At 45.7% G+C, this 25,534-nt stretch overlaps 1 protein-coding gene across 2 annotated transcripts in view; it reads right to left on the bottom strand.

Moving 5' to 3' along the window:
• Positions 1-12,702: 12,702 nt before the first annotated feature.
• Positions 12,703-25,534, bottom strand: part of MCTP1 (multiple C2 and transmembrane domain containing 1) — a 287,955-nt gene continuing 275,123 nt past the window's right edge. For both annotated transcript variants that reach the window (XM_064438587.1, XM_064438588.1), the window contains 4 exons: positions 23,362-23,471; positions 20,155-20,264; positions 15,883-15,980; positions 12,703-14,779 (listed from right to left, as the gene is read on the bottom strand). In XM_064438587.1, the coding sequence (XP_064294657.1) occupies positions 14,708-14,779; positions 15,883-15,980; positions 20,155-20,264; positions 23,362-23,471 (390 nt within the window). In that variant the 3' untranslated portion in view covers positions 12,703-14,707. The remainder of the gene's footprint in view (positions 14,780-15,882; positions 15,981-20,154; positions 20,265-23,361; positions 23,472-25,534) is intronic.

Genomic DNA, 25,534 nt, shown 5'->3' on the forward strand with positions numbered 1-25,534 from the left:
ATTTAAGGGTAGTGGATGTTTTGTTCAGGTGTGTAACTACCTACACAGCTCATCTTTAAACAACAGTGCTTCTGAAAATTCAGGAAGGCAAAGCTAAGTGAAAAATTAAACTGATTTAGAGACACCTATATTTTTAAAAAATCATAAAAGGGCAGTGGCAAAATTCAGCTTCTTGGTTTGTTATTCACCTTGCTTACCCATTTAGTCTTGAAAGTTACATTTTCTACTTCTCACTAGTGCTCCAGCTCTGATTTTCTTTAGTGATGTTATGCTATCTACCCCAATATATACGCCCCTGCCTGCTGAAATTTTAACTCTGAGAACAAACATGATCTGGCAGTTTGAGGTGGTCAACCAGTCACCACTTTCAGCTGTTCAAAGCACACCCTCTCTGCGCGGGGGACGTGCTATCTATAATGGCTCTTGAACTACTGAAGATTGAACTTCATATGGATGCCATGCAGACTGATGATAACGTATCTTCTCTATCAACCCCTTCTGATTTCAGGAGTGTTCATAGAACACGAAGAATTACTTGTCCCCTGATGGGCCTTTGCAAACTCCACACAAAAAAGCAGGGAGGGAAATGATAAGATGAAATGATAGGTACAGCTATCAAAGGCTCCAGCATACCTATATTTATAGGGACTTCACCACCATTATTAAATGAAGGTTCAGGTTGGGGTTTTTTTGCTTTTGCTTTGTGGGTTTGTTTTTTTTTTTTGACAAATCCAGAAAAATCCTTTCAAATGCATATTGTGCCACAGCAGCACCAGCTTTAGGACACGAAGCTTTGATACGGGGTTGTCCTGTTTGCGTACAGTGAGTGCTAGCCATCAGGAGCACGACAGGCTGCTGGGCTGCTGGAGGGGGCTGTCTCAGGCTGCCCAAGGGGAAAGAAGGAAAATGCTTGGTTTGCATGGCAGACCACAAATAGACAACAGGCTGCCATTTCAAATGTTTCTCTTTTATAAATTTAAGGGGAAAAAAAAGGTTTTCCTTACCCTGTGCAGCATCCTGAAGTAAAGGCCTGCAAGCAACAGGTGAATAACACATCGAGTTGCTGGCAAGTGCCAGACCCAAGGAAAACCTTCCAAGTCCCTGCTAAGCTTCTGAGCAGGAATGAAGGGGGGCAGAGGTCCTGGCAAAGCAGAATGAGGCTTATGCTTGTCTTTCAAAACTGTACTGAACCCCCCAGAAACCTCTACAGGCTAGAGCATCTTCTCAAGGGGAGGAGACATTTGTTTTCTTTTCTCCTGCCGGGGACCATGTGCACACTCTTGTTTCTGCAATAGGTACGTGAAAATTGCATAAATACTTACCAGTTTTATTTCCAAGTTTTTCTGTCACCCTTGAGGCTGCAGGCCATCTCCTGCTGTCTCTTGTACAGCCAGCCCTGGGTCCTCTTCTGCACCAAGCTGCAGCTGCAAGAGGATGAACACTCAAATGAATTAGGTCCCCTCTCCCTCTCCCCCACATCCAAATAGCCTCATATTTACCCCATCATCCTCTTAGGAAACACGCAGCATGGGTCTGAGTCCACTCAGACTAATCAGGAGGTAAAACAGGTCTCTCCTCCATCTCGGGCACGCGCCATGCCCACTACACTGAAGTTAAGGTGCTGCACACGAGGTCAGCTCCATGTTAGCCGAGCTGCGGCTGATGCCACCACAGCCCTGAGCGTCCGTGCCTGCCCACCTGCAGCCTTGCTGAAGCCGACCTCTGCGTGCTCAGGGCCTCAGCAAACACCCCTCTCAGCTGCTGCCTCCTGCCTCTGTTTGCAGAGCCAGACATTTTTCTGATGTGGGAAGATCACCCCAAAAAACTTTTACAATTTATGAGAAACTGACCGTGTTTTATCAGTCCCTATGGAACCATGGACTTAATTTTAGACGAGCTACTACATAAGATTGCCTTTCCACCCATGTTTCCTTTGATGAGTGGCAAGTGTGGAAGCTATGTCCCCTGCTCTTCTGCTTGAACCCTTGTTAGTACTTCAGCTGTGGGGCTGGGTGGTAGGATGCCTTCAGATCTGCTCTGAACCTAAAGCTTGCAAGTTTTTAAGCCGCCTTCTTCTTCCATCAGTCAAAAGATACTCGATTTTCAAGACCTGGTATACTTCTACCAATGCCTTGTGATGCCACTTGCTGTGCATCTACCTGCTAATTCCAAGTTATTCACATTTTTATGTTAAGTATCAATCAGGAAACAGGCTGCCCCTGCCAGCTATGCCAACAGCAGCCATGGGATGATAGAATGGTTTGGATTAGAAGGGACCTTTAAACGCCTACAGTGAGCAGGAACATCTGCAACTAGACCAGGTTGCTCAAAGCCCGGTCCAACCTGGCCTTGAACACTTCCAATGATGGGGCATCCACAGCTTCTGTAGGCAACATGTTTCAGCATCTCACCACCCTCAGAGTGAAGAATATCTTCCTTATGTCCAATCTAAATCTCCCCTCTTTCAGTTTAAAGCCATCACCCCTTGTCCTGTCACAGCAGGCCTTGCTAAAAAGGTCACCCCATCCCTCCCACAGCCCCCCCTTTAAGCCCTGGGAGGCCCCAATAAGGTCTCCCCGCAGCCTTCTCTTCCCCAGGCTGCACAACCCCAGCTCTCCCAGCCCGGCCTCGCAGCAGAGGGGCTCCAGCCCCCGGAGCATTTCTGTGCCCCCTCTGGCCCCGCTCCCACAGCCCCGTGTCTGTCCCGTGCCGAGGAGCCCCGAGCTGGAGGCGGCGCTGCAGGGGGGTCTCACAGAGCGGGGCAGGGGGGCAGGACCCCCTCCCTCGCCCGGCTGCCCGCGCTGCTGGGGATGCAGCCCCGGGCACGGCTGGGGGTCTGGGCTGCCAGCGCACGCTGCTGGGTCACGTCCAGCTTCTCGCCCCCCAGCACCCCCGAGCCCTTCTCCGCAGGGCTGCTCTCCATCCCCCCATCCCCCCATCCCCCAGCCTGTGCTGGTACCGGGGGTGGCCCCGACCCACGTGCAGGACCTTGCACTTGGCCTTGTTGGACCCCATGAGGTTCACATGGGCCTGCTTCTCAAGGTCCCTCTGGATGGCATCTGGTCCCTCTAGCAAACCAACTGCACTGCTCAGCTTGGTGTCATCTGCAAACTGGCTGAGGGTGCACTCGATCCTGCTATGCCATTGATGAGATGTTAAATTGTATTGGTCCCAAGATGGACCCCTGAAGGACACCACTTGTTACTGATCTCCGTTTGGACACCCAACCATTGACTGCACTCTCTGGATGTGGCCAGCCAGCCAATTCCTCATCCACCAAGTTGTCCATCCATCAGATCTGTATCTCTCCAGTTTAGCAATGAGGATATAGTGTGTGACCACGCCACAGGCCTGACCATGCTACTTGTGCACCTCTTAAGTTTATCTGCGTTCTCTGGCTTAAGTAGACTGATTCTGGGTAAAGACTGAAAATTTATTTCCCCATTTAATAGCAGAGTCTATGATACGGAGTCTAAACATGGTTGATGCCTGTAGTTCTTCATTGCATGGCTAAAGATCTGCCTCTGGTAGTGGGCTCAACAAGGCTGAAATTAAGAGACAAGCTGTCAACTGCATTCCACCGCTGGAAGTGGGGACTGAGAAATTATTTTTAAAACACGTTATTTGGAAATCCACGTTTGTCATTGAATGTTACTCAATGAGAGAATTTGAGATGTGTGGCCTTTCCTCGCTGCATGGAGTGGTGCTGTAAGGGGAACAGCTACTATTCAGCATCAGTGCTGGATGTGCACTCTGTAGGCGTGTGTGCAAACGAGCTGAAGTATCAGTATAGGACTTGGTATTTCTAAAAGCCCATAACTTGCGAAATAGCTGCAGTGGTGTTTGTCACATTTCCTCAGCTGCATATCGAAAGCAGAAAGAGGGTTTAACATTCAGGCTGAGACGGAGAAAAACCAAGAAACCAAGAAAGCTCTGCAAAGCTTCTCACAGTGTCATGGTTTTAGCTGGGATAGAGTTAATTTTCTTCACTCTAGCTGGTATAGTGCTGGGCTTTGAACTTAGCATGGAAAAAAAAATATTGAGATAACACACAGATGTTTTGGGCTGTTGCTGGGTAGCGCTTATACTAGTCAAGGACATTTCTAACTTCCCGTGTTCTGGCGGGCGCACAAGGAGCCGGGAGGGGATGGGGCACAGCTAAGAGAGCAGGTTCAAACTGACCAAAGGGATGTTCCATATCACGTACTGTCATGCCCAGTGCGGTACCTGGGAGGGGTTGGCCGGGGGAGGGAGGCGGCAATCGCGGCTCGGGGACGGGCAGCATCGGTCGGCGGGTGGTGAGCGGCTGTGTCGTTCGTATTTTCTGTAGTTTTCTTTTCCTTTTTTCTTTCCCTTCCTTTTCCATTTTATTATATTAACATTATTGTCATTATTATATCATTACTATAATTATTATATTATTGTAATCATTAAACTGTTCTTATCTCAACCCACAAGTTCTTTTGCTCATCCGATTCTCTTCCCCATCCCACAGGGGTGGGGGGGGTGAGCGAGCGGCTGCGGGGTGTTCAGTTGCCAGCTGAGGCTGAACTGCGACAGTCCATTTTTTGGCGCCCAACGTGGGGCACGAAGGGTTTGAGATAATAACAGTTGCTGGTCACAGCATTGATTCATCTGCTCGCAGTATTAGTTTGTGCAGTCTTTACCATGCTGATTGTAAAGTACATGTTAAAACTTGCTGTTGGTTTTTGCAGTTGGCTGTGCTCTGCAGTGACCAGAGGTGTTTTGCCTATGAGACTTGTTATTAAAACACTGGCCTTGACCGTTATCGGTTATTTAGGTCTTGCGTGGAAGCCGTTACTGTACTTCAGCTATCACTTCATGGAGGCAATTAGCAATTATACCTCCTCCTGTGAATGGTTTTTTATGGCGGAAATACAGAACGGCACTGTAGCTACCATCTTATGTAACGTCTCCTCCTTCATTACAACAACTTTTCGGTATCTTGAACATCCTTGGGTAGTCAAGATATATCTGTTGATATTGCTTTGGCAGATGGTGTCAGTTCTGTCTAAGGTTAATAAGCAAGTTAAGAATATAATCCAGAGATCTGTCCCAAGGCTCGTTAGCTATGTGTGGCAAGTTATTATCGCTGCCTGGGTAGAGAACCTGGTTGTGAAAGTACGTCATGTGGATGCTCAGGTCCCCAAGAGTCAGGCCACTGAAGAACATTGCAACAACCAGCAGGTGGATCAGGCTGCCAAGAGTGAAGTGGCTGAGGTGGATCTGGACTGGCAGCATAAGGGTGAACTATTTCTAGCTCGGTGGGCCCATGACACCTCAGGCCATCAAGGGAGAGATGCAACATACAGGTGGGCTCGTGATCGAGGGGCGGACTTGACCATGAATGCTATTGCACAGGTTATCCACGAATGTGACACGTGCGCTGCAATCAAGCAAGCGAAGCGGGTAAAGCCTCTGCGGTGTGGGGGACAATGGTTGAAGTATAACTATGGGCAGGCCTGGCACATTGACTATATCACACTCCCACAGACCCGCCAAGGCAAGCGCCATGTGCTTACAATGGTAGAAACAACCACCGGCTGGCTGGAAACATCTCCTGTCCCCCACGCCACCGCCCGGAACACTATCCTGGGTCTCGAAAAACATGTCCTGTCGCGACATGGCACCCCAGAGAGAATTGAGTCAGACGATGGGACTCATTTCCAAAACACCCTCATAGACACCTGGGCCAAAGAGCGCGGCATTGAGTGGGTGTATCACACCCCCTGTCACCCACCAGCCTCTGGGACAATGGATCGGTACAATGGACTGTTAAAGACTACCCTGAGAGCCATGGCGGGTGGGACATTCAGGCACTGGGATGCACATTTAGCCAAAGCCACCTGGATAGTCAACAGGAGGGGATCTGCCAATGGAGCTGGCCCTGCCCAGTCAGAACCCTTACGTGCTGTGGAAGGGGATGGAGTCCCTGTAGTGAATGTAAACAATATGCTGGGCAAACCAGTCTGGGCTATGCCTGCCTCAGGCAGAGGCAAACCCACGCGTGGGATTGCGTTTGCTCGAGGATCTGGGTGCACTTGGTGGGTGATGTGGGAGGATGGAGAAATCCAATGTGTGCCTCAAGGGGATTTGATTTTCGGTGAAAACAGCCAATGAACTGAATAATACGCTGTTAATTGCTATATAATGTTGTATGTCATCACTACTATGGTTGCTATATGTCATATCAATGGTCTCATGGTGGGAATCTCCCAATTAATAATAATAACAGATGAACTTTCAATTGAACCAAGAAAAGTGCAGCAGTGAGAGAACAAGAACTACCAGTGCAGCGGTGATGGAACAAGGACTGACTTCAGCACGAAACAAGCCGACACCACACACAGCACCTCTCTGAAAGACTCTTACAATAGATGAGACCCAAAGTCATGGACTAAATGAACTCAATGGACATTTCACAGGCATTTTACAGGGGTGGTCCATAGACTAGGGGGATGATAAATGAAATCTGTATATTCTGTTAAAGGATGAGAAGGTGGGTAGGGATTATTGAATTTGTACTGAATAGTATGGGACCTGAGCATGATGTCAATGATATGGAATAAGGGGTGGACACTGTCATGGTTTTAGCTGGGATAGAGTTAATTTTCTTCACTCTAGCTGGTATAGTGCTGGGCTTTGAAATTAGCATGGAAAAAAAAATGTTGAGATAACACACAGATGTTTTGGGCTGCTGCTGGTAGCACTTGTACTAGTCAAGGACATTTCCAGCTTCCCGTGTTCTGGCGGGCGCACAAGGAGCCGGGAGGGGAGGGGGCACAGCTAAAAGAGCGGGTTCAAACTGACCAAAGGGATGTTCCATATCATGTAACATCATGCCCAGTGTGTTACCTGGGAGGGGTTGGCCGGGGGAGGGAGGCGGCAATCGCGGCTCGGGGACGGGCAGCATCAGTCAGCGGGTGGTGAGCGGTTGTATCGTTCGTGTTTCTGTGGTTTTTGTTCCTTTTTTTTCTTTCCCTTCCTTTTCCATTTTATTATATTAACTTTACTGTTGTTATTATCATAATCAGTATTATATCATTACTATAATTATTATATTATTGTAATCATTAAACTGTTCTTATCTCAACCCACAAGTTCTTTTGCTCTTCCGATTCTCTTCCCCATCCCACAGGGGTGGGGGGGTGTGAGCGAGCGGCTGCCGGGTGTTCAGTTGCCAGCTGAGGCTGAACTGCGACACACGGGAAGGTAGCAGCATGTCTCATGCCCCTCTTACAACCCTGATCGTCTTGCCTCGGCTCATGTCAGCCGTGCAGAGCATCTGCGGCTCCGGGACGGCACAACTCTCTGTATCCTCAGTAATATGAGGCCAATTTCCTACCGCTGCAGGCAGGTGTAAACTCACTGCATGACTCTGGATCCTCTCTTCAACTCACCCTTTGCTTTATCACAAGTTAAATCAAAAAGTAAGCAGAAACCCTGTCTCTAAACTTCCTGGCACTTGACAGCTTCAGCACCAAGTGTAAGTGTCAACTGCTTCAAAAATTAATCTATTTTTGAAATGCCAGTGTTTGTTCTGAAAAGCGTCCCGTCAAAGTGCAGCCTCCACATTACCCTGCAGAGAAGAGGTCAAACTGCAAAAATCATAGTGCTGTATTTAATTATGAAGAATAGGACTTAACAAAGAACAGCAAATTGCACAGAAACCCCATTCTCCGTGATGGAGAATTCATTAGAGCAATCCTTCTCCAGCCCAGACAACCCATAGTTGCTGCAGTTGCCTGTTGAACATAGTCCCCTTCCTCACAAACTACAGGTTTTCTGGTTTGGTATGGATTTACATTTTTCCCCCCCCCCCCCAAAATAAATGCCCATTATGATTTAATTCCAGCCACACAGAGGTCCAAGTCCTTTAAATGGAGCAAAGAAAAACTCTTAAGCTCAGATAGAACCAAGTGACCAACAGCAAAATATGTGTGTGTTGCAGAAGCAGCTATACCACTTCCAGAGGAGATTTCCTTCCTCTAAAAGTATATTTTCATTTCAGTGTTTTTCCTTTCTGCACTGACAACTTCAAAATGTGTCACAGCCGGGGGGTGGGGGTGGTGGACAAGGTCTGGACTTAGAGGTTGCTCTAGGTGAGAGTCATTACAGGCCCAGGAGAAGCAGCACTGCCAAAAAACAGGAACGCAGTGATGAGAAACCTAGGAAAACCTGAAGTGCTGACATAAAACCAGCAGCGGAAGCTTTGTGAGCACATCATTGCCAAGGAATTAGGTCTATAACAAAAGGAATAAGCCATAAAAGAAATTGTGGGTGGGGAAAGGAAGAAGTCCACCAAAAAACCCAAGAGAAACAGGGAGAAGGAGCAGGAGAGTAGGACAGCAAAACCAGTGAGATTTTCCAGTAAGGTTTAAGTGCTATTATCAGCAGTGACCAGGACATCAAGGAGAGGAGAGATGGTGCAATAGCCTTGAATTTGGTCACCGAGAGACTGCAGCCACGGTGGGAGAAAGGAAAGAGTGACCCTCCACACCAGCAGGTGTGGGACCAACCCCACAGCGCAGCATCAGTGGCATCTGAAGTTGAGAAGCGATGGAAAACAGGGCGGCAGCTGGAAAAGGTATGGATGTAACTGGTTTTGAGCTGTGGCTCTCCACAAGGATGCCAGGGGAAAGGCTGCGTCTCTATTGTGAAGGGAAAATACGAGCAGGCTGGTTCAAGCCTCCTAATCCATTGTAATTCCTCCCCAGCTCTTTTCCAAGTTGCTACCCCAAAACTTTATATTGCCACAGCAAACTGCCGTGACTGGGCTTTCTTCTAAGTGAGAGAGGCATTTACATCTAGAAACATAGTGCAGAAAGACTTTTGTCCTTTAAATAAATCCCAGCCTTTAAAAAAAGAATCCTGCAAGAATTGAAGTTGTATTTGATAGTTATCCAGTTTACAAGTAAATCTTTTATTTACACCCCCCAGGCCCTCCCCCATTTCTCTCCCCCTTCCCCAATATGCATGTTTAGGGAGCCTCAGCCTCAGGAACAGGCACGTAGCTGGGGGAAGGAATTGCTTTAGTCCGCAGGCCCGTTTGTTCTGATGAAGCCGTTCCCTCATGCCTGTGAGCACCAGATCCTCCCGAGAGCCACCCCTGAGTCCGGCCGCTTGTTTTGCTTGTTACGTGTCCCAGGGCTAGAAATCCAACAGGGAAGGAGAGTATTTTTTTGCTTTTCTTACCATATTTGTCCCAAAGGCAGCAAAAAAATGCCTTTACATCGTAACCCAGGGATAGATGTGCGCTGAGCACATCACTTTTTGCAAGTGAGAGAAACGGCCAGCGCGCTGCAGCAGGAATTGGCAGGGCCAGTTGTAGAATATGATATAAACAGCACTGGAAAAGCTCTTTCCCAGCACACAGTTGAGCGAAAAGGCAACTCCTTTTTCTGTTACCCTTAGGTGAGACGGTGGTAGAGGCTCAGAGCCGCCTCCGGCAGCCGCGGTGCAGATTAAAATGTGTCGGTGTCAACTGAGGCGCTTCTGCTGGCAAGCGTTCCAGCTGCGTTACACTACCCGCACTGCAAGCTAGTTAAACCACTTTCCTCCTTTCTTCCATGAACATCTAGGAATGGTGTGATGCAACGTGGTATTTGTCTGGTATTTTTATTTTCTTTTCCAAGCTCTGGTACTTGTGGCAGTTGCAGCGGGGGCACTAAGAGGAGCCGGGACGCCCACGGGTTGCGGCTCTTGCTCCGTTCCGTGAAGCTGCCCGGTGCTCAGCACTCCCTACAAATTTGACCGTGTTCTTGCCAACTTTTCTCTGGGTGTCTTCCTTCATCAGTTGTAGATCTAAAAGGCTTTGGGGTTTTTTTTGTTGAGGTACCTAAAAAAATATCATGTGCAATTATGCAAAAAGTAAACTTTTAGGACTGTGTCTTCATGCCAGGGACAAAGCGGGTCAGGCAACATTGACATGAAATTATTTCAGAAAATATTTATCAGCACTGCTAAATCAAAAAAATATATATCAATGATCAACTTTTTAGCCTTTCCTTTAATCTGAGTGAGAAGAGCAGTTTTAAGTTTCTTTTGGTTATATTAAAGTGGGAAATATTTATTACCATATGAATTGTGACTAAGGCTTCTTTCTTCTCTGAAAGAAGACTTTCAGGCTTCTATACTTGCAACATGAACCAGAAAAAAGTTTCCACATTTAAATTTCACTCACTACTAAGGCTGATGAGGAGAGAAAAAAAAAAACAAACAACCCCAGTCATACTTTTCTTGGCCCCTTTGGTAAAAGGACTCAATTTCAAACTTCCAGAAATTCAAGTTGGACACTCGAGAGTCATTGATGGGGAATTTTTCCTCCTTGAAGTACGGTTAAATCTGACTTTGTTTGAGCATTGCATTCATACAAAGAAAAAGACATTATCTAGAAGTGGAGTATCCTGTGCAACAGATAGTTAAGAGTTACTTCATTTTTTGCACAATGATAACTTGTGGATTTTTTTTTTAAATTAAGATCTAAAATCCTTAGTTTATGCAAATCATGCCTTTCCTTGATTGATTACTGTGACACGAAAGAAGTAGAAAACTTCTAACGCCTCTTGCAGCAAGAAGTAACCAACCCCCTGATGTGCCGCCCTGACCCGCGCTGGCTCACACCTCCCACGGCTGGAAGCGGCTGCGCTATGTACCATTTTTTTTTCCCTTCTCCTGAGCAAGCGGCTGCTTTTAAGGGAAGGGATGCGGCGTTCACAACGGCCAAGTCCAGCCGATGGGAGCAGCTCACCGTATCTGCAGGGTGAGGAAGTCTGGAGAGCTAAGGGTGGGTTAGGTCATTTACATTAGCCTGGTATGATGGATCTTCTCTTTCTCTACCAAGTGCGGAGGGAGAGCACCACCTCGAGGTGAGCCCTTGTGAATGTCTCTCTCTGGGCCCAAATGCGCTTCTCTAGGCTGCTCCTCATCCTCTTTCCTTCTGCCTCTCCCTTGGGTGATTCACCAGTTGCATGACCCTTTCAACCAGTTGCATTTCACCCACCTCTGCAAGTGAGAGAGTAGCACTCTGCTTCGTTTCAGCTTTCACATTTTTCTAGGTTGATGTCTAAAGATTGCACTTTATCTGGGAGTAGTTTTTTCCCCTTTCAGAATCTGAAGATACACTCCTTTTATGCTATACCTTAATTAGGCAGAAAGTAATGGAAATCCGGTGTGTGACACTCAAAAATAGCTATAATGGCAACCGTGTTTGAAGGAAAACGTTTTCGTTTTTCACCTTTGCAAGATTTCAGAAAAATTCTGGAGGAGGAGGTATTTGTTGAAAATTTGCAATAGCAGTTTTGGTGGGGGTGGGGGTGGGTGGGAGATGATCTGTCTTTAACAGAAGCAGCTGCACAGCAATCTGGAAATTAGCCCTGTTGGGAGGAAACCGTTTGCCCTCAGAAGAGAAGCAGGCTCAGAAACAGAAAGAAGTTTGTGTCTGGCTGGCGCAAGACTCCTGCAGCCGAGCAGGAAAGGAGGCACAGGTAGAAGCAGACCCTCTCCCACGAGGTAGGGATCCCTGGCTGCTGGGCAGAGCTGCAAAGCGTTATTGCATTTCGCGTGGCAGGTATGTGACCTAGTGCTAATAGGAGAGATAATTTTTTCTTTTTCTCCTTCGCTGTGTGCTCTTGGGGTGTCCCAGGACGAAATACTTCAGCATCATGTAGTACATTTGCTGGCAGGTCCAGCAGCTCTTCCTCTTGTTGGTAAAAAAGCCTGAGCTCTTGGGTGCCCACATTAGCAGACACACTGTATGCAGCTTTGCTTAATTGCTTTCTGATTATTCCACTCCTGTTTTAATTGCAATAGGAAAAGCTTGGGTTTTATTCCAGTTGGATTTAAAATGATAAGTTACAGTACAGTAGCTCTTCAAGGTAAAGCTCATTGCTATTACAAAAAACACTTAGTTAGTTGTTCCTTAGTACAAAGAGGAGCAACTGTAAAATTTGGGTAAGCAAGCTCTGTACTGTGAATTATCAGCAGAAATGTAACTAGAACCCCTCAGACAATTATCCTCGATGGATCCTGAGTGCTCTGACACCTCCTTTAAGTGTGGCCCCCAGTTAAGTTACTCATTTTCACTGGACCTAAATAAAGTTGTTAAATTTTATTTTCCAAGAGCAGAAAGAGTTTCATGATCATGAGATGCATTGTCCTTTCGTGATTGCTTATGAATGGACAAGCTTCTTAAAAATAATACCCGGCAAATCAAACAGCTCAGAAACTGACTTCAGAGCCAATCTGGAAAGGAGGAAAGGTTGAAATATTTACGGTGTAAGGCAGGACTAGTTCTGTGCCGAGGCCTCCCACACGAAGCAGCGTAGACAAGCTGCAAATGCTGAAAATTGGTTTACTGACAGATTATTTCAAAATGTGATTTTAAAATGTCCTGTTGTGGCAGGAGAGTCATATTTAATCAACACGCAGTCTTAGCCTTGCCTCTGCACGTTGTATTCTCAGTGAGATCAATTTGGAGTGATTGAGGCGTCAGAAGTAGTTCACCAATTTTCAACAAACAGATGTCTGTCTTCCCCTGCCCCCTCCACTTACATGTTTTGGGGCTTAAAATACTGAAAACCTGCACACAGGAATGTGATGCTTTCGTTCGCCTGCCCTTCACCACGCTCACGGGAAAAAGGTAGTGTAGGACTTCAAAGAAAGAGGATCCCAATACCTCGCAGAAGTGCTCAAAACTGTGTTTAATGCAGTAAATGTGTATAACTAACTCAGACATTACCGCCAAAGCAGACATTTGAAATTGAGTACAGAAAAAAACCCGAACACAACAGGAAGGTGCACGCAGACTGATGGGAAACATCAAGAAGGTACAAGGCTTGCAGCATATAGAAGAACCCTGCAAAACTGACAGCTGGCAACAAACATTAGCACATTGTCAAGTCGAAAGTTTGGCTTTTTTTTTTTTAAGGAAAACAGGCTCATCAGTAATTCAGACTTCATCATTTGTATGTTGCTCATACAGTGCAAAGGTGGTTACACAAGCGTCACAAATAAATTCTTTTAAACTCATGATGTAACAGGAGCATATTTGGGTCCAAGACTTTCTGCAAAGCAGCCGCTCGGTTGGCCTTTGCTCAAACACACAAACAGAAAGCTCAACGTAACCATCACATTGGAAACCAGCTATCAATGTATCTGTAAAATAAACAAATCCAGGATGATCTTTCATGAGCAATGCAGCTGACATAAAATTCTTTAGACAAATATATATGTTTGCTTGCAAAGTATTTCTAAATAGTCTTTTCAAAAAGTATCGTCAGAGTAGTGCAATATAACTTTTTTGTCAGCAATTGCAACCAATGAGAGGTAACCCAGCAAGGACCGCGGGGACGGCGCCCCTCGAGGATGCAGTCCTGCTGTTCTCCCCTGGGCAAAAATCCCCTTCAGTGTCACCAGGAGCTACAACTAAGAGCTGTGCACAGGTAGTCCCTTGGGAATGAAGTCTCTGCTCACTATGCGGGGAGCTGAGCATGGAAGTCTACATGCAGCTATCAGAATATATCCCCAAGTACTCGTTATGCAGTGGCCACTAAGACATTTGAAATGTAAACATTTCTCATCTGCGTTCCATGTAATTTATAAAATAATGCAGTTTCCATGCAGTAGGGCACAATCGTATCAGAAGGACCGACTACATTGTTAGCTAAGGAAATAAAACCGGTCTATCAGTTTTACCACAGCTGCATTTTTCTCCTCTACACTATATTTCACGTTGGTAACAGGTAATGTGTTAGATCATAAAGCGTATTAATATGATCTTGTGATTTGAAAGCAAAAACATTTTCCTGCAAGATTTCCATATTAAAATAGTTATGTGCACGAAAGGTGTTCACAGCATGACACCCGAAGCAATATGGAGTTAGTCTGATAGTATTTCCATCGCAGCAGAACTATGAACTTCAGTCACTAAACTATGTAGTACAAATGAAGATTACTGGTACGTATAGAAAAATCAGATATGCAGTCAGTTACAAACCTGGCAGTATTTTGAGAGAGACGGAGATTTTTAGGTCTTATAATGGAATGATAAAAACGGCAGGAACTTGTTTTTGGAGCCCCAGAGAGAGATTTGCACTTGGTGTTTCTCATTATCTTATAAGCAGGCCCACTGCACAGGAAAATGTTGCACCAGGAGTTAACATCAGGGTCTGGAGTTCAAAAAAACCTGCTAAAACTTAAGTGCAGTAGGCTCCACTACTTTGTACTTCTTTTGAAATGTATAAAACATAGAAAAGCGTAACAGTGACTTACTGGATAAAAATATTAATGCTCACAAATAAAATCTGACTGAATTTTTGAGTCAGATTTGGATTTACACCTTTTGCAGATTTAGTCGGCATGATTTGAGGATTTCAGGTACCTTTGACCGTCAAGTAGCAGTGCATATTTACCATTTTAGATCGATTCCTTTCGCGTGTTTTGCTGTTTCTAACATGGCTTTCAAACGGCAGAACCCCTACTTGAAACCTGCACCAAATGTCTCTTTACAGCGCGAAGTATATAGTCAATGAGAAACAACTTTTTACAATATTTACAAAATCTCCCCAATAGATAAAAAGGCAAAATAAATAAAAAGCTTAGAGAAAGGAAATGCTGCTTCGGCTGTAGGCTTTTTTTCTTCTATCTTCCCCCAGCAGATGCTAGTCTCCTCAACACATGAAGCTGGCTAGGCAGGATTGTTTTTCTTCCTCTTGCTCACGGTGTGACTGGGATCTGGTTTCAGTTCATGGTACTGCACCTGTTTAAACACAACATTCAGAAAGAAACCGGTCAGGTGGCACTTGCTAGAAAGAGAAAGATTTCTTTTTTTTTTTTTCCCCAGGGCAAAAACAGAAAGAAAAAGAAAACTATGCCCCTACAAACTACATGGGATCTGCAGCTGTGATTCAACTGCAGAATAAGAAGGAAAAACAGCATTAGGAGAATCCTGCCAGGATGTAAAACAGTGTGCTGATGTAAACTTTTAAGAAGGCTACTTCTTTTTGTTTTCTCCATGATCTTCAACAGAGAATAAGCGGTGTCCTCTTTAATTGGATGAACACTCTTTGCAATGTTTCTTAAAAACTTGCTTCTTTGCAAAGGCCTGCCACAGAGGGGATCAGATAGAGTGGGTATGTGCGCCCATCCCTCCTATTTATACCAGCTCTGAACTGAAACCGTTACCTAGAAATACAGGAAGTATATAATCTTCGTGATGCTGGAGGTGATTTATGTGCCTGACATTATCTTAATGCTTGCACCTTCTCAAGAGACTGTGTACTGCATTACAAAAGCTTGCAATTCATAACCAGCTTATTTTTAATGGAGTTTATGAGCACAGCTGAAGTATGGCCACAGCAAAAACTTTCACTCCAGGAGAGGAACGGCTGAAGTGCTCCGCGTGCTGCCAGGAGACGCTGGGCAAAGCCACCCACGGCTGGCTCCGTGTCGGTGCGGCTCCTGGCATCATTCGGCCTTCCTGCTCCCTCCCTGCATGTCCCGACGGCCTCGCTCCAGCATTTTCTGCACAGTGCCCTGTCCCAGCCAGATTCACATGGTGTTGGGGGCCGCTCAGTGCAAGCTCTAGCACCCGCCACCATCCCCCAAATACTTGTCTGTTTACTGGTCACCCTTAAGCACCCTCAAAGGCACAACGGAGGCAGTAGCTAATTCCTCACTGCAGCCTAGAAGCCTCCTTAGGGTTCATGGGCTACCCCCAGCTTGAGTTTTCAATTTCTTGGCGCCAAAGAATATAAAGTTGAATCAAAACAACTGCTTTACAGTTCGTTTAAAAAAACCAGAAAGTCATGATGCCTCATATCAAATTAACGACCACACGGACACTTTAAAAAATATACACACCACTTGCACATCTGAAGGAACTCTGGATAGAAAGTCAAGTAGCTCATTGTTATCAATTGCATATGGACTTCGAAGCTTCTTTGTAAATTTATTGATGCCTGCAAAAGTGAAAGTTCAAATGTTACTATCATATTTAAAAATATCTATATATTTTTTGCAAAGTTCTAAAATAAAATTTTACAATACATTTCAAAGCCTGACATTAGCCCTGAATTAATGAATGAATGTAAACTCAGACTCTAAAAGTCAGGATCTGCTGCTGTTTTTCCCTCTGTTTCAAAATTCCGCCAACACTTTTTTTCTGAAACTAATAGAAACCATGGTTGTTACATGAAGGCTGCAAAAAAGACCGGAATAAAGTGTACTCCATTTCTGCGGTGGAGAGGATGAGCGTTAATGGGCTTAATTGCAGGGCAGAAGATTCAGGTTAGGCACAAGGAAAACCTTTCCAGTGTGAGGGACAGTGGCGCATATGGGAGGCAGTGAAGTCTGCATTATGTGAAGACTTTAGGACGAGTTTACACAAACCTCTGTCCAGGAGGGGCAGGTAAAGGTGATCAGATGGCAGGGCAGAAAAGGGATGTGGTGTCTCCCTTAGACATCACGGTCTTATGATGCCTGTTGGCAACTAGTGTTCAGAAGTACCAAGAAAATCCTCCCCAGCTAAGCAGAAAGCAGGATTTTAAATTAGATTTGTTTCCCTATCATTATATACTGGGTCAGATTCATACACTTTCCACACAATAACCTCATGCATGACCTCTGGGAACACACACTTAAAACATGGGCAGGAACGGTATAAACCTCACAGACTCTCACATGAGTGGGAGAAAGCCAGGACAGCAAGAAAAATGTGCTGTACTGTGTAATTTATCAAGGCTGTATGAGAGGTAAGATAATATAGTTTCTCTCCCACTAAGCCTTTGGTGCCCTGGCCTTTCAGAAAGCTTCAGCGAAGACATGAAGCGTTGGGACAGAGTACGCAACACCCACGGCCTCCCGCTGCACGAATTCTCAGTTCTGAGGTGCCACCCCTTTATCTGGGGATTGAACAGCGAGTGCTGAGAAAGAATAGCTGAGATTCAAACACATTTGTTTAGGAAGATCCTTTGCATCAGCAAGTGACTGAGAAATTCGAGGCCGACCCCACTGTTCATTGCACACAGACACTGAACCACCCTTGGGTGAATTTGGGAGTCGATGTGGTCTCACCTTGTCACGTCTGACAAAGGAAAGTATCAGTCACCCCATCAAAGTGAATGCATGAATAAATCACGGTCAAGGCTCAAGCGAAGAGCTGAACAGATGAGATGGGACACTACAGGAGAAGTAAAACACAACAAGGCGGCTAGGTCTTTCCCAAAAGCTTGAAAAATTTCTGATTAAAATAGTTTTCTCTATACTCTTCCCCACATAAACAGCTGCAGCTGTTACCAGGACTCTGCACCCTCGTGAATGGGATGGGGGTGCAGAGGTGGCTCCTGCTCCACCGTGGCTAACCACCACCCATTCAAGGACCAGTAACCTCTGTGGGGGGAAACACGGCCAGGAGGGAAAGAACTGAGAATGTCTTGCCAGGGCAGGCTGAAGGAGGCAGTCATATGGATGCTCAGAAGAAAGACAGCCATAACATGGAGGAACTTTCATTTTAAAAACCCTGCCTCCCCAAAGAACAAGGTGGGCAGATGCTACTACAGACCAGCTCCAACCTCCCTGCGGAGGGAAGTCAGATAACAGAGGTCATTTGCTTTCAAGTGCAGGATGGGCAAATGGGATGAAGAGATGTATATACCCCCACACCAGCACAGGCTGGGGGGGACCTGCTGGAGAGCGGCTCTGCTGAGAGGCCCTGGGGGTGCTGGGGGGCAGCGAGGTGACCCTGAGCCAGCACCGGGCCCTTGGGGCCAAGGGGGCCAGCGGTGCCCTGGGGGGCATGGAAAGGCGTGTGGCCAGCAGGGCGAGGGAGGTTCTCCTCCCCCTCTGCTCTGCCCCAGTGAGGCCACATCTGGGGGGCTGCGTCCAGTTCTGGGCCCCCCAGGTCAAGAAGGACAGGGAACTGCTGGAGCAAGGCCAGCGCAGAGCTGCCAAGGGGATCAGGGGCTGGAGCATCTCCCTTGGGAGGAAAGGCTGAGAGACCTGGGTCTGTTCAGCCTGGAGAAGAGAAGGCTGAGGGGGGATCTCATCAGTGCCTATAAATATCTGAAGGGCGGGTGTCAGGGGGATGGGGCCGGGCTCTTTCCAGTGGTGCCCAACGCCAGGCCAAGGGACAACGGGCACAAGCTGGAACACGGGAAGTTCCCCCTGAACATGAGGACAAACCCCTTCCCTGTGCGGGTGCCAGAGCAGGGGCACAGGCTGCCCAGGGAGGCTGTGGGGTCCCTTCCCTGGAGACATTCACCCCCCGCCTGGACGCGGCCCTGTGCCCCTGCTCTGGGGGTGCCTGCTCACGCAGGGGTGGGACGGGGTGAGCTCCAGAGGGCCCTGCCAGCCCCCACCAGGCTGTGATTCTGTGATATACATGGGAGAGGCTAGAAACACACAATAATGGAGAAAACAGGCATGTGTCTGGAATACTACATTTTCCACAGGGACAGCTGCTCAAAGCTCCACGCAGCGTGGCATGGCTCTGTGCAAACACATTTCACCCTGAGGAGGTCTGGACTGCTGGGGCTGCAGCCCTGCGCTACCTGTCTGGTCCCCCAGCGTGACCCAAGAGAACCAGGTCCCTAAAGAAGGGACCCCAGAACCCTGCTGAACAAGAAGCCACCTACACTAAAATGGAGGAGGTAAATGCAGAGCTGAAACCTCTCGCGAGCAAAGGTGCTTGAAGTCGCACCTAGGCAGGTTAGATAATTTGGGGGCAGGGAGGGAAGGGATGGAGGGAAAGAAAGCAAGGTGCATTTACAATCATTTGTGCTTACGTTATCCACCCATGGCTGGGGAGGCACGGACTCCAGTTTGGGAGCAAAGTCTCTGCCCTACCTGACACAGACACATTTCTAGGGGAGCGTGACCCCTCCTTGGGTATCATAGGGTATGTGTCAGGAGCTTTTCAAGCAACAGCGCTGACTGTATAGTTTTGTGGGTCTTGTGGGCATTATCATCTCAAGTTCTTGCATGAAACCAAGGGATGTATGAAAGCAAACATACAAGATGCAGTATCTATCTGAAAAACAACAGAAAAAGGACACAGACCAAGCACCTCTAACTTCTGTATCAAGAGGCCTCCCATCTTGTGTCCACTAAGAAGAAGGAAATTTTGGGAACAAACTAAGAATTTGGGTTGCACCAAGTGACATTGGGTATGTAGGGGGTAAGTGAAATTCCAAGACATTAAAAAATGCTTGCTCCTTTTAGTTCCATTAAAAAAAAATATGTTCAAAGCCTCCATATTGGTTCTTCTCCATTTTGTATATTCTGCTACATTTATTTGTGAAGACTCTGTAAGAATATTACTAATAGTGACTGATACATAACAAATATATTAATAGGAGTCAGTTCAATGATTTTGTCTCTTGAATTCAGAAGTTTTTACACAGGCATGATTGTTATTCCTTTCTTCAGAAAGAAAATCTAGCCACAGCTTTAACTGAGACAGTGCTCTTCACAGGTACTGAATAAGGGTAGAGCTGCTGGTGGTGTAAAGTGTACAGAAAATGTATAAATGAAAACTTGGAGCATTATTTACAACAGATGTGGTAATGGTAGCTGTTTAAAATCAGTATAAAGAATAAACATAAGGACAAGTAGAGACAGTTGGATCAATCACGATTCCACACCCCCCCGCCCAGTTTCTGTTCATTATCCACCAGCCAAATACCACATATACCTTTCTGTCGGCCTAAAGGTGACCCTTTAAACAGGTTTCTTGTTGCTATGTTTACATACACTTTCCCAAGATAAAGTACTGCAGTAAAAAAGGCATATTGTCCTAAATGCACTATATAGATTGAAATGCCTCTGTTTGTGTATAAGTGGTGAAAATAAATCAGAGTAATATCTAGACAAAGCTACACTTTGATATATGAAAAATCCTCATGGCTACATGTTTATAGTATGATGAAGTCTAGAATGCCAGCCAAGAAAAATGCATTTTGCAGGTAGGCCTAAATCTTTACACAGTTGTGATTTTTAACTAACCTGTCTGTTTCCATCATGGTGCAGCTTCATGACCATAAATACAGAAAAGTACTGACAATGTAAGTCATCCCTTAAAAACCAGGTGTTTTTTTTTTTTAAGTGGCACAGACAGTTAAAAAAGGCTTTACTTACCCCAGACAAGGACAATGTATCTCAGTGGAATGAAATACAGGATGATGGTGAACACGGAGAGGGCAACAATCGCCAGCCAGCTCAGGAATGGGACAGTCCAGTTGCATGTACTAAAAGAAAAATTAAGAAAAGTCAGAACTGTGGTCACCCAACAGAGCCAACACAACAAAAAATGGGCAGGACAGGGTTAGGAGTGCCCGTTTCCATGAGCAAGAACAAACTGGAACTACAAATGAATGCATGGATGCTGGTCATCAGGGTGAGCTTGCGCTTGGACCCACTCCCAGTGGAAGTGAAAGGAGGTCCTGGCTTCCCGCACTCGCCCGCTGAACGGCACCTCTCCCTGGCCCCGCTGCCTACGCATTGCTCCGCTCTTCGGAAACGCCACTGCCCACCCCCAATGCCAGACTCAGGCAAAACACATTTCCTTTCTCCTCGAATGTGCTCACACAGGCAACCCAGGTTCCCTTCTTCGAGTGCAGAGGTAAGATACAAGAGTCAGCCTGCTGAGGCTTTCTGCTTTACCTCCTCCTGTTCTGCTGTAAGGACAGAGCAAGCAGTTAAAGGCTGAGCAGGGACCTTCCCCTCTGCTTGGTGTGCACTTGCACTCCCCGGCCAGGACTCAGGAAGAGGCAAGTGCATGGGTATGCAAAGCTGGAAACTCACTCATGCACCTAGAGAGGGAGAGAGTTATGGAAACGGAGGGGACAGAACAGTTGGTCCTGAAGACAGGGATAATGCAACAGCAGTGGCTGAAAGAAGGAAATAAAAACACTTTGGGTGGCAAAAAAGAAAGGAGAATAGGTATGGAAGGAGGGAAAAAAAGGAGGGAGCGGCATAAGATACAGGAGATTGCAGGAAAAGCAAAGTAAAAGTTCATAATTCCAGATAAAAACAAAGTTTTCTTTACAGATAAATGAAGAGGACTTTTGGGACCCCATCAGAATTTTAAGACATCAGCTTTCCAAAAAGGCCCCAGATCAAAACATCCTTAACAAGGGTCCTAAACATTACACTGTGATAAAAAAACGGCTGATCACCTCATTTTGCAGAGGTTGAGGTGTGGGCAGAGAGGAAGTGAAAGCTAACAAGCCTTGAAAGAGCCGTGTTGTGGCTCTTCAACCTCTGTGTGCAGGGAAGAGAGAGAGTCCAGATGGCCACAGCATATATATGTCCCACGGGAACGCTGGTTAAAGGGAGCTTGGCTCAATGGGATGGTTCCATGAAGGCATCACCATGTCAAAGGTGTTGCATGACATTTATCCAGAAGGAAAATGTGGCTTTGGCTCTAAATAGTCTGATGATACTCTTTAAATTATTACCACTAGCTACATGCCCAATCAGTGTGATTACGTTATTTTGGCTTCTCTGACTGAATAATTGCAATTATCTGAATTGCTAGCCATATTTTTCATAATGAGCTCTGGCTTCCTGTGTTTATTTGTCTTCTTTTCTCCCTGGCAATTTTGACATGTCTCCAGAGTGAACATTATGTTAGTGTCACTTGGTGTAGGATCACTCCCTTTCTCCTCAGGGGACACCTGCTCTTTTCCCCTCTTCTGCATGCATTTGGGATGAACAGAAGGTTGAGGGTCTGCTCGTGTTCCTGTGACTCCGCTTTGTGCAATGGATCACAGACACGCCATGTGTGGGAACACTGGCTCCTCACTTAGCAAACCTCCTTATGTGCTGTGTTAGCACAGCATTCAGTACAGGTTTCCCATTATAGTTTTAGGAACAAATTACAAAGATTTATAGGAAGATTCGGTCTCACTCGGTTTAGAAAATTCTGTTGCTCTCATCTGGCACATAATAGAACAAACCCTACTTCCAAAATGCACAATTAGAGAAACTTAATCATCAAGATGACTTCCATGGACAGCCTTTTGATTAAAGGCTTCTTTCAGAGGATCATTTTGCTTGTCTGGAAAACTTTTGCAATACAATGTGCTTGCGCCTGCCTCTGCTGCTGTGAACACAGCCTGCCTGGAAGTGTCCCCCATGGGAATGCTCCCAGGCCTTCCTATGAGGGACTTTGCTCTTAAGCGCATAAACGGCAACCTCCTCTTCATCCTGATTCTGATGTGCTTGCCATTACTGATAGATTAAAAAAAAAAAAAAGGCAGAACAGCATGATGACAATCGTCCTGTTTCCTGCAGGCTGGCCTCCACCCAGCACATCAGTTTCCTAAAATTCACTTCCAAAAGCCAGTACTTCTTTCGGGGCTGTATGCCCTGCAGGGGCTACTGTCCCCTAGGTGTGGAACACCGGTGCGCTGCCGATGGCACCGGCAACAAACGAGACAGGTGCCTTGTGCCCCTAGATCGCACCCAGAACAAGGGAACACACGGAATTAACCCTCCTGTAAGGTGCGCTGCGTGCGCCAATGGAAGCTTTACAGCAAAGCCTCTTGCGAAGGTTTCCTAACTCGGCGTCGCTCCCGGGCCATCTCTCTGGCTGCCCTCTCTGCCCGCAGCAGAACGGTGGTTGCAAAGGCACCGCTCCCGACTTCTCATCCGGCGAGAGTGAGATGCTCTCCGCTTTCTGGGGGCAGAAAGCCCAGTAAATCCTCTCCCTGCTTTGTGGCTCACAAGTGGAACCTGATCTCAAATAATAAACCTTACACTGCTGTTCACTGACCATGCTGAAAATACACCAAACTTCCTGCAATAAATCTCAGAACCTCTCTTGCTTAAGGCCTGAATTTGTTGGCAATTCTTATATATCATGTATTAGGTGTTACAAATTACATATGCTCTAGGAAAGAAGGTTTTGCTAACTCACATAAATACAACACTTCCAGCAACTGAACATATGTATATCTTTAAAATCTGAAACCCTTATTCAGCTCTGCTGATTTCCTTTATCAAAGCTGCATTTTTTGTTATTACTTTTAAAGAACTACTGTTAGGCCTCACAACAAGATTCCCTGTTTTACTTCAAAGCCTTAGTTGTGATTTTTTCCCCGATCAATACATTTCTAAATGCCAATATTAATATGACAGAATTTTCATTAACTGAGGGCCTCCACAAAGCAAAGTAAATATAGATGAGTTTCAACAGTGGATCATCCAAAACTGCAGTTGCCCCACCCCCTTCTCCCCCCCTCCAAGAAAAAAACAGAAAAGGTTTAAGATCTTTTACCTCAGCTTGGAGAAAATATGAACAGTATCAGAGAAAAATCCAGCACCTGTGTCAGCACTTACTTCTTGATTCTTTCTGCGAAGGAAGCCACCTCATCAAGGGTATTCTGGACGATGACACACACCTCCTGGATGGCATAAAGTCTATTCATAAATCCTTTTTTTTCACTGTCCTAAAGAAAAGATTAGGAGTAGTTGAATACAGGAATTTCTGACTGTAGAAAAAGGACCGTGTCTCCATCAGTTAAGTTTGAAAAGCACACATGTTACAGATTCATCTAAAAATAATTGGTAAAACCTGGCAATCAGAAATTTTCTTGTCCTTTAAGTAGAGCATATTGACAATAAGCATATTTTAGTATATATGCTGAGCACCATGCCATTTTGTTTGTCGTTGCATTAGTTTCTAAAACTATATTTCCATAAGCTGGGTCTCTGGTTTATAAGCATGTTGAAGGTGGCAGCCTCATAGGTTGTGCGCTCTCTCCAGCAATAAGGGTAAAATGGTGGAATAAGGGCGGTTTATTGAAATGCTGGTTCTTGCGCTGATGTAGGCACTAGGAAGGTAAACATTCCCCGTGGGTAAACATTCCCCGTGGGAAGCACCGAGCGAGAAACCAGGAACACCTTGTCTCCTACAGACACGATCCCCTCCGGCTCATGAGGCTCCGCATGGGATTTTGCCTTCCCTCCTCCTTCAGACCACGCTGGGCCAGACCACAAGGATGAAACAGAAAATGCCAGACAAAGTCACTGGGACATGATATGATGTGCTGCTCTTCTGCTTCACTGGGACCATCAGAGGCATTTCATTTAGCTTGAGGAAGATACACTCATATTTGGCATTTTGTTTCACACATCGCTATTTTATACATTGATTTACGTGTCTATAACATACATGGCAACTCTGCAAGTCCTTTAACACACCCTTTGTGCTCCTTTCACACTGCCACCCATTGGCACCGCAGCATTGGGACACCCCACACACCCACAGCACAGCTGCCAGCACCCACCCCAGGCAAACCTGTGCACCTCATTCAATATAAATATGCATTTAAGTTGTCAGATGTACCCGTGCCCCCCATCATCTACCTTTTTGCTTGGCTGGTGAGCACGTGCTCTCTCGCTTTCTCGTTTTTCCTTACTAATATTCAAGTGCTGCTGCACCTGAAATATATGGAAGATGCAGCTCTGACTGCCTTTACAATGTGATTAGTGCAGCCCATGGCTCCAAAAGCATATAAAATGACAGCCATGGACAAAATGAAAGATACAGGGGAGGTGTCATTGTAGGAAGTAATTTTATTACCTCCTTACTTAGGTTTCTATGCACTGTTGGACGTCTATTCACAAAGCCATCGATTTATGATAATGTAAAAGTCTAACCATAATTTTATTATTTTTAAATTTATCAAGACTCTTTGTGCCCCTACAAATGTGTTGGTTTATTTTCAAAAACAGAGTGATCATTTGTCCCTCAAAAGCAGAGACCACCTCTTTGACAGATCTGCCATCAACGAATGTTGTCCTTTCTGGCAACTCGAGCAGTCTTTGCCTCCTAGAATAATCCAGCGAGGTTCTACTCAGGTGCACCAATGCACTCCATGGACCATTCCTCAGCTGGGCCTCCTCCCGCTCTGACAATCTCTTCTTTTTTCCCCAAAAAGCCTTCTCTAAACCCAGACAGGCTGCAGCGTCAAATCCACACAGAGCCAACAGCACTCTCAAAAAAATGCTGTGTTACGTGGGATTAAACTGAAGCATCACCAAAGAAAAAATGAAAATTTATCTTCATTCTTTTCCCAGGCTACACAGAAGTCAAAAGTGTATGTTCAACATTTCCCACAGATTCCAGTGGATGCCATATTACCCTATGTAGTTTGGATTTGATTAGTGTTTTTGCAAAATAAGAAATAGAAAGAAAAATATTTCAAAATTAGCAAAATATTTGATAAAAATGTCATTCAAGACTTTGCTATAACAAACCACACAATACAACAGTCTCTGCAATTGACTCCAAAGTCCAGCACCTAAGAAATTAGCATATATTGCATTTCATCTTTATTTTCTTCTCCTAATGCTTAATTAGCAGACAGTATATTGATTAACTTATTTTGTCATAATTTTTGCTGTCTTAATAAACCAGACTGGATGAGGAAAACATCATTGAACATTTAATCATCTGAAGTTACTTCAGCGACACTAGTTCTGCAACTATGCTGTCAAGATTTCTTGC

The sequence above is a fragment of the Phalacrocorax carbo genome, chromosome Z, assembly GCF_963921805.1.
Source record: "Phalacrocorax carbo chromosome Z, bPhaCar2.1, whole genome shotgun sequence".
In the NCBI taxonomy this organism is placed as follows: Eukaryota; Metazoa; Chordata; class Aves; order Suliformes; family Phalacrocoracidae; genus Phalacrocorax; species Phalacrocorax carbo.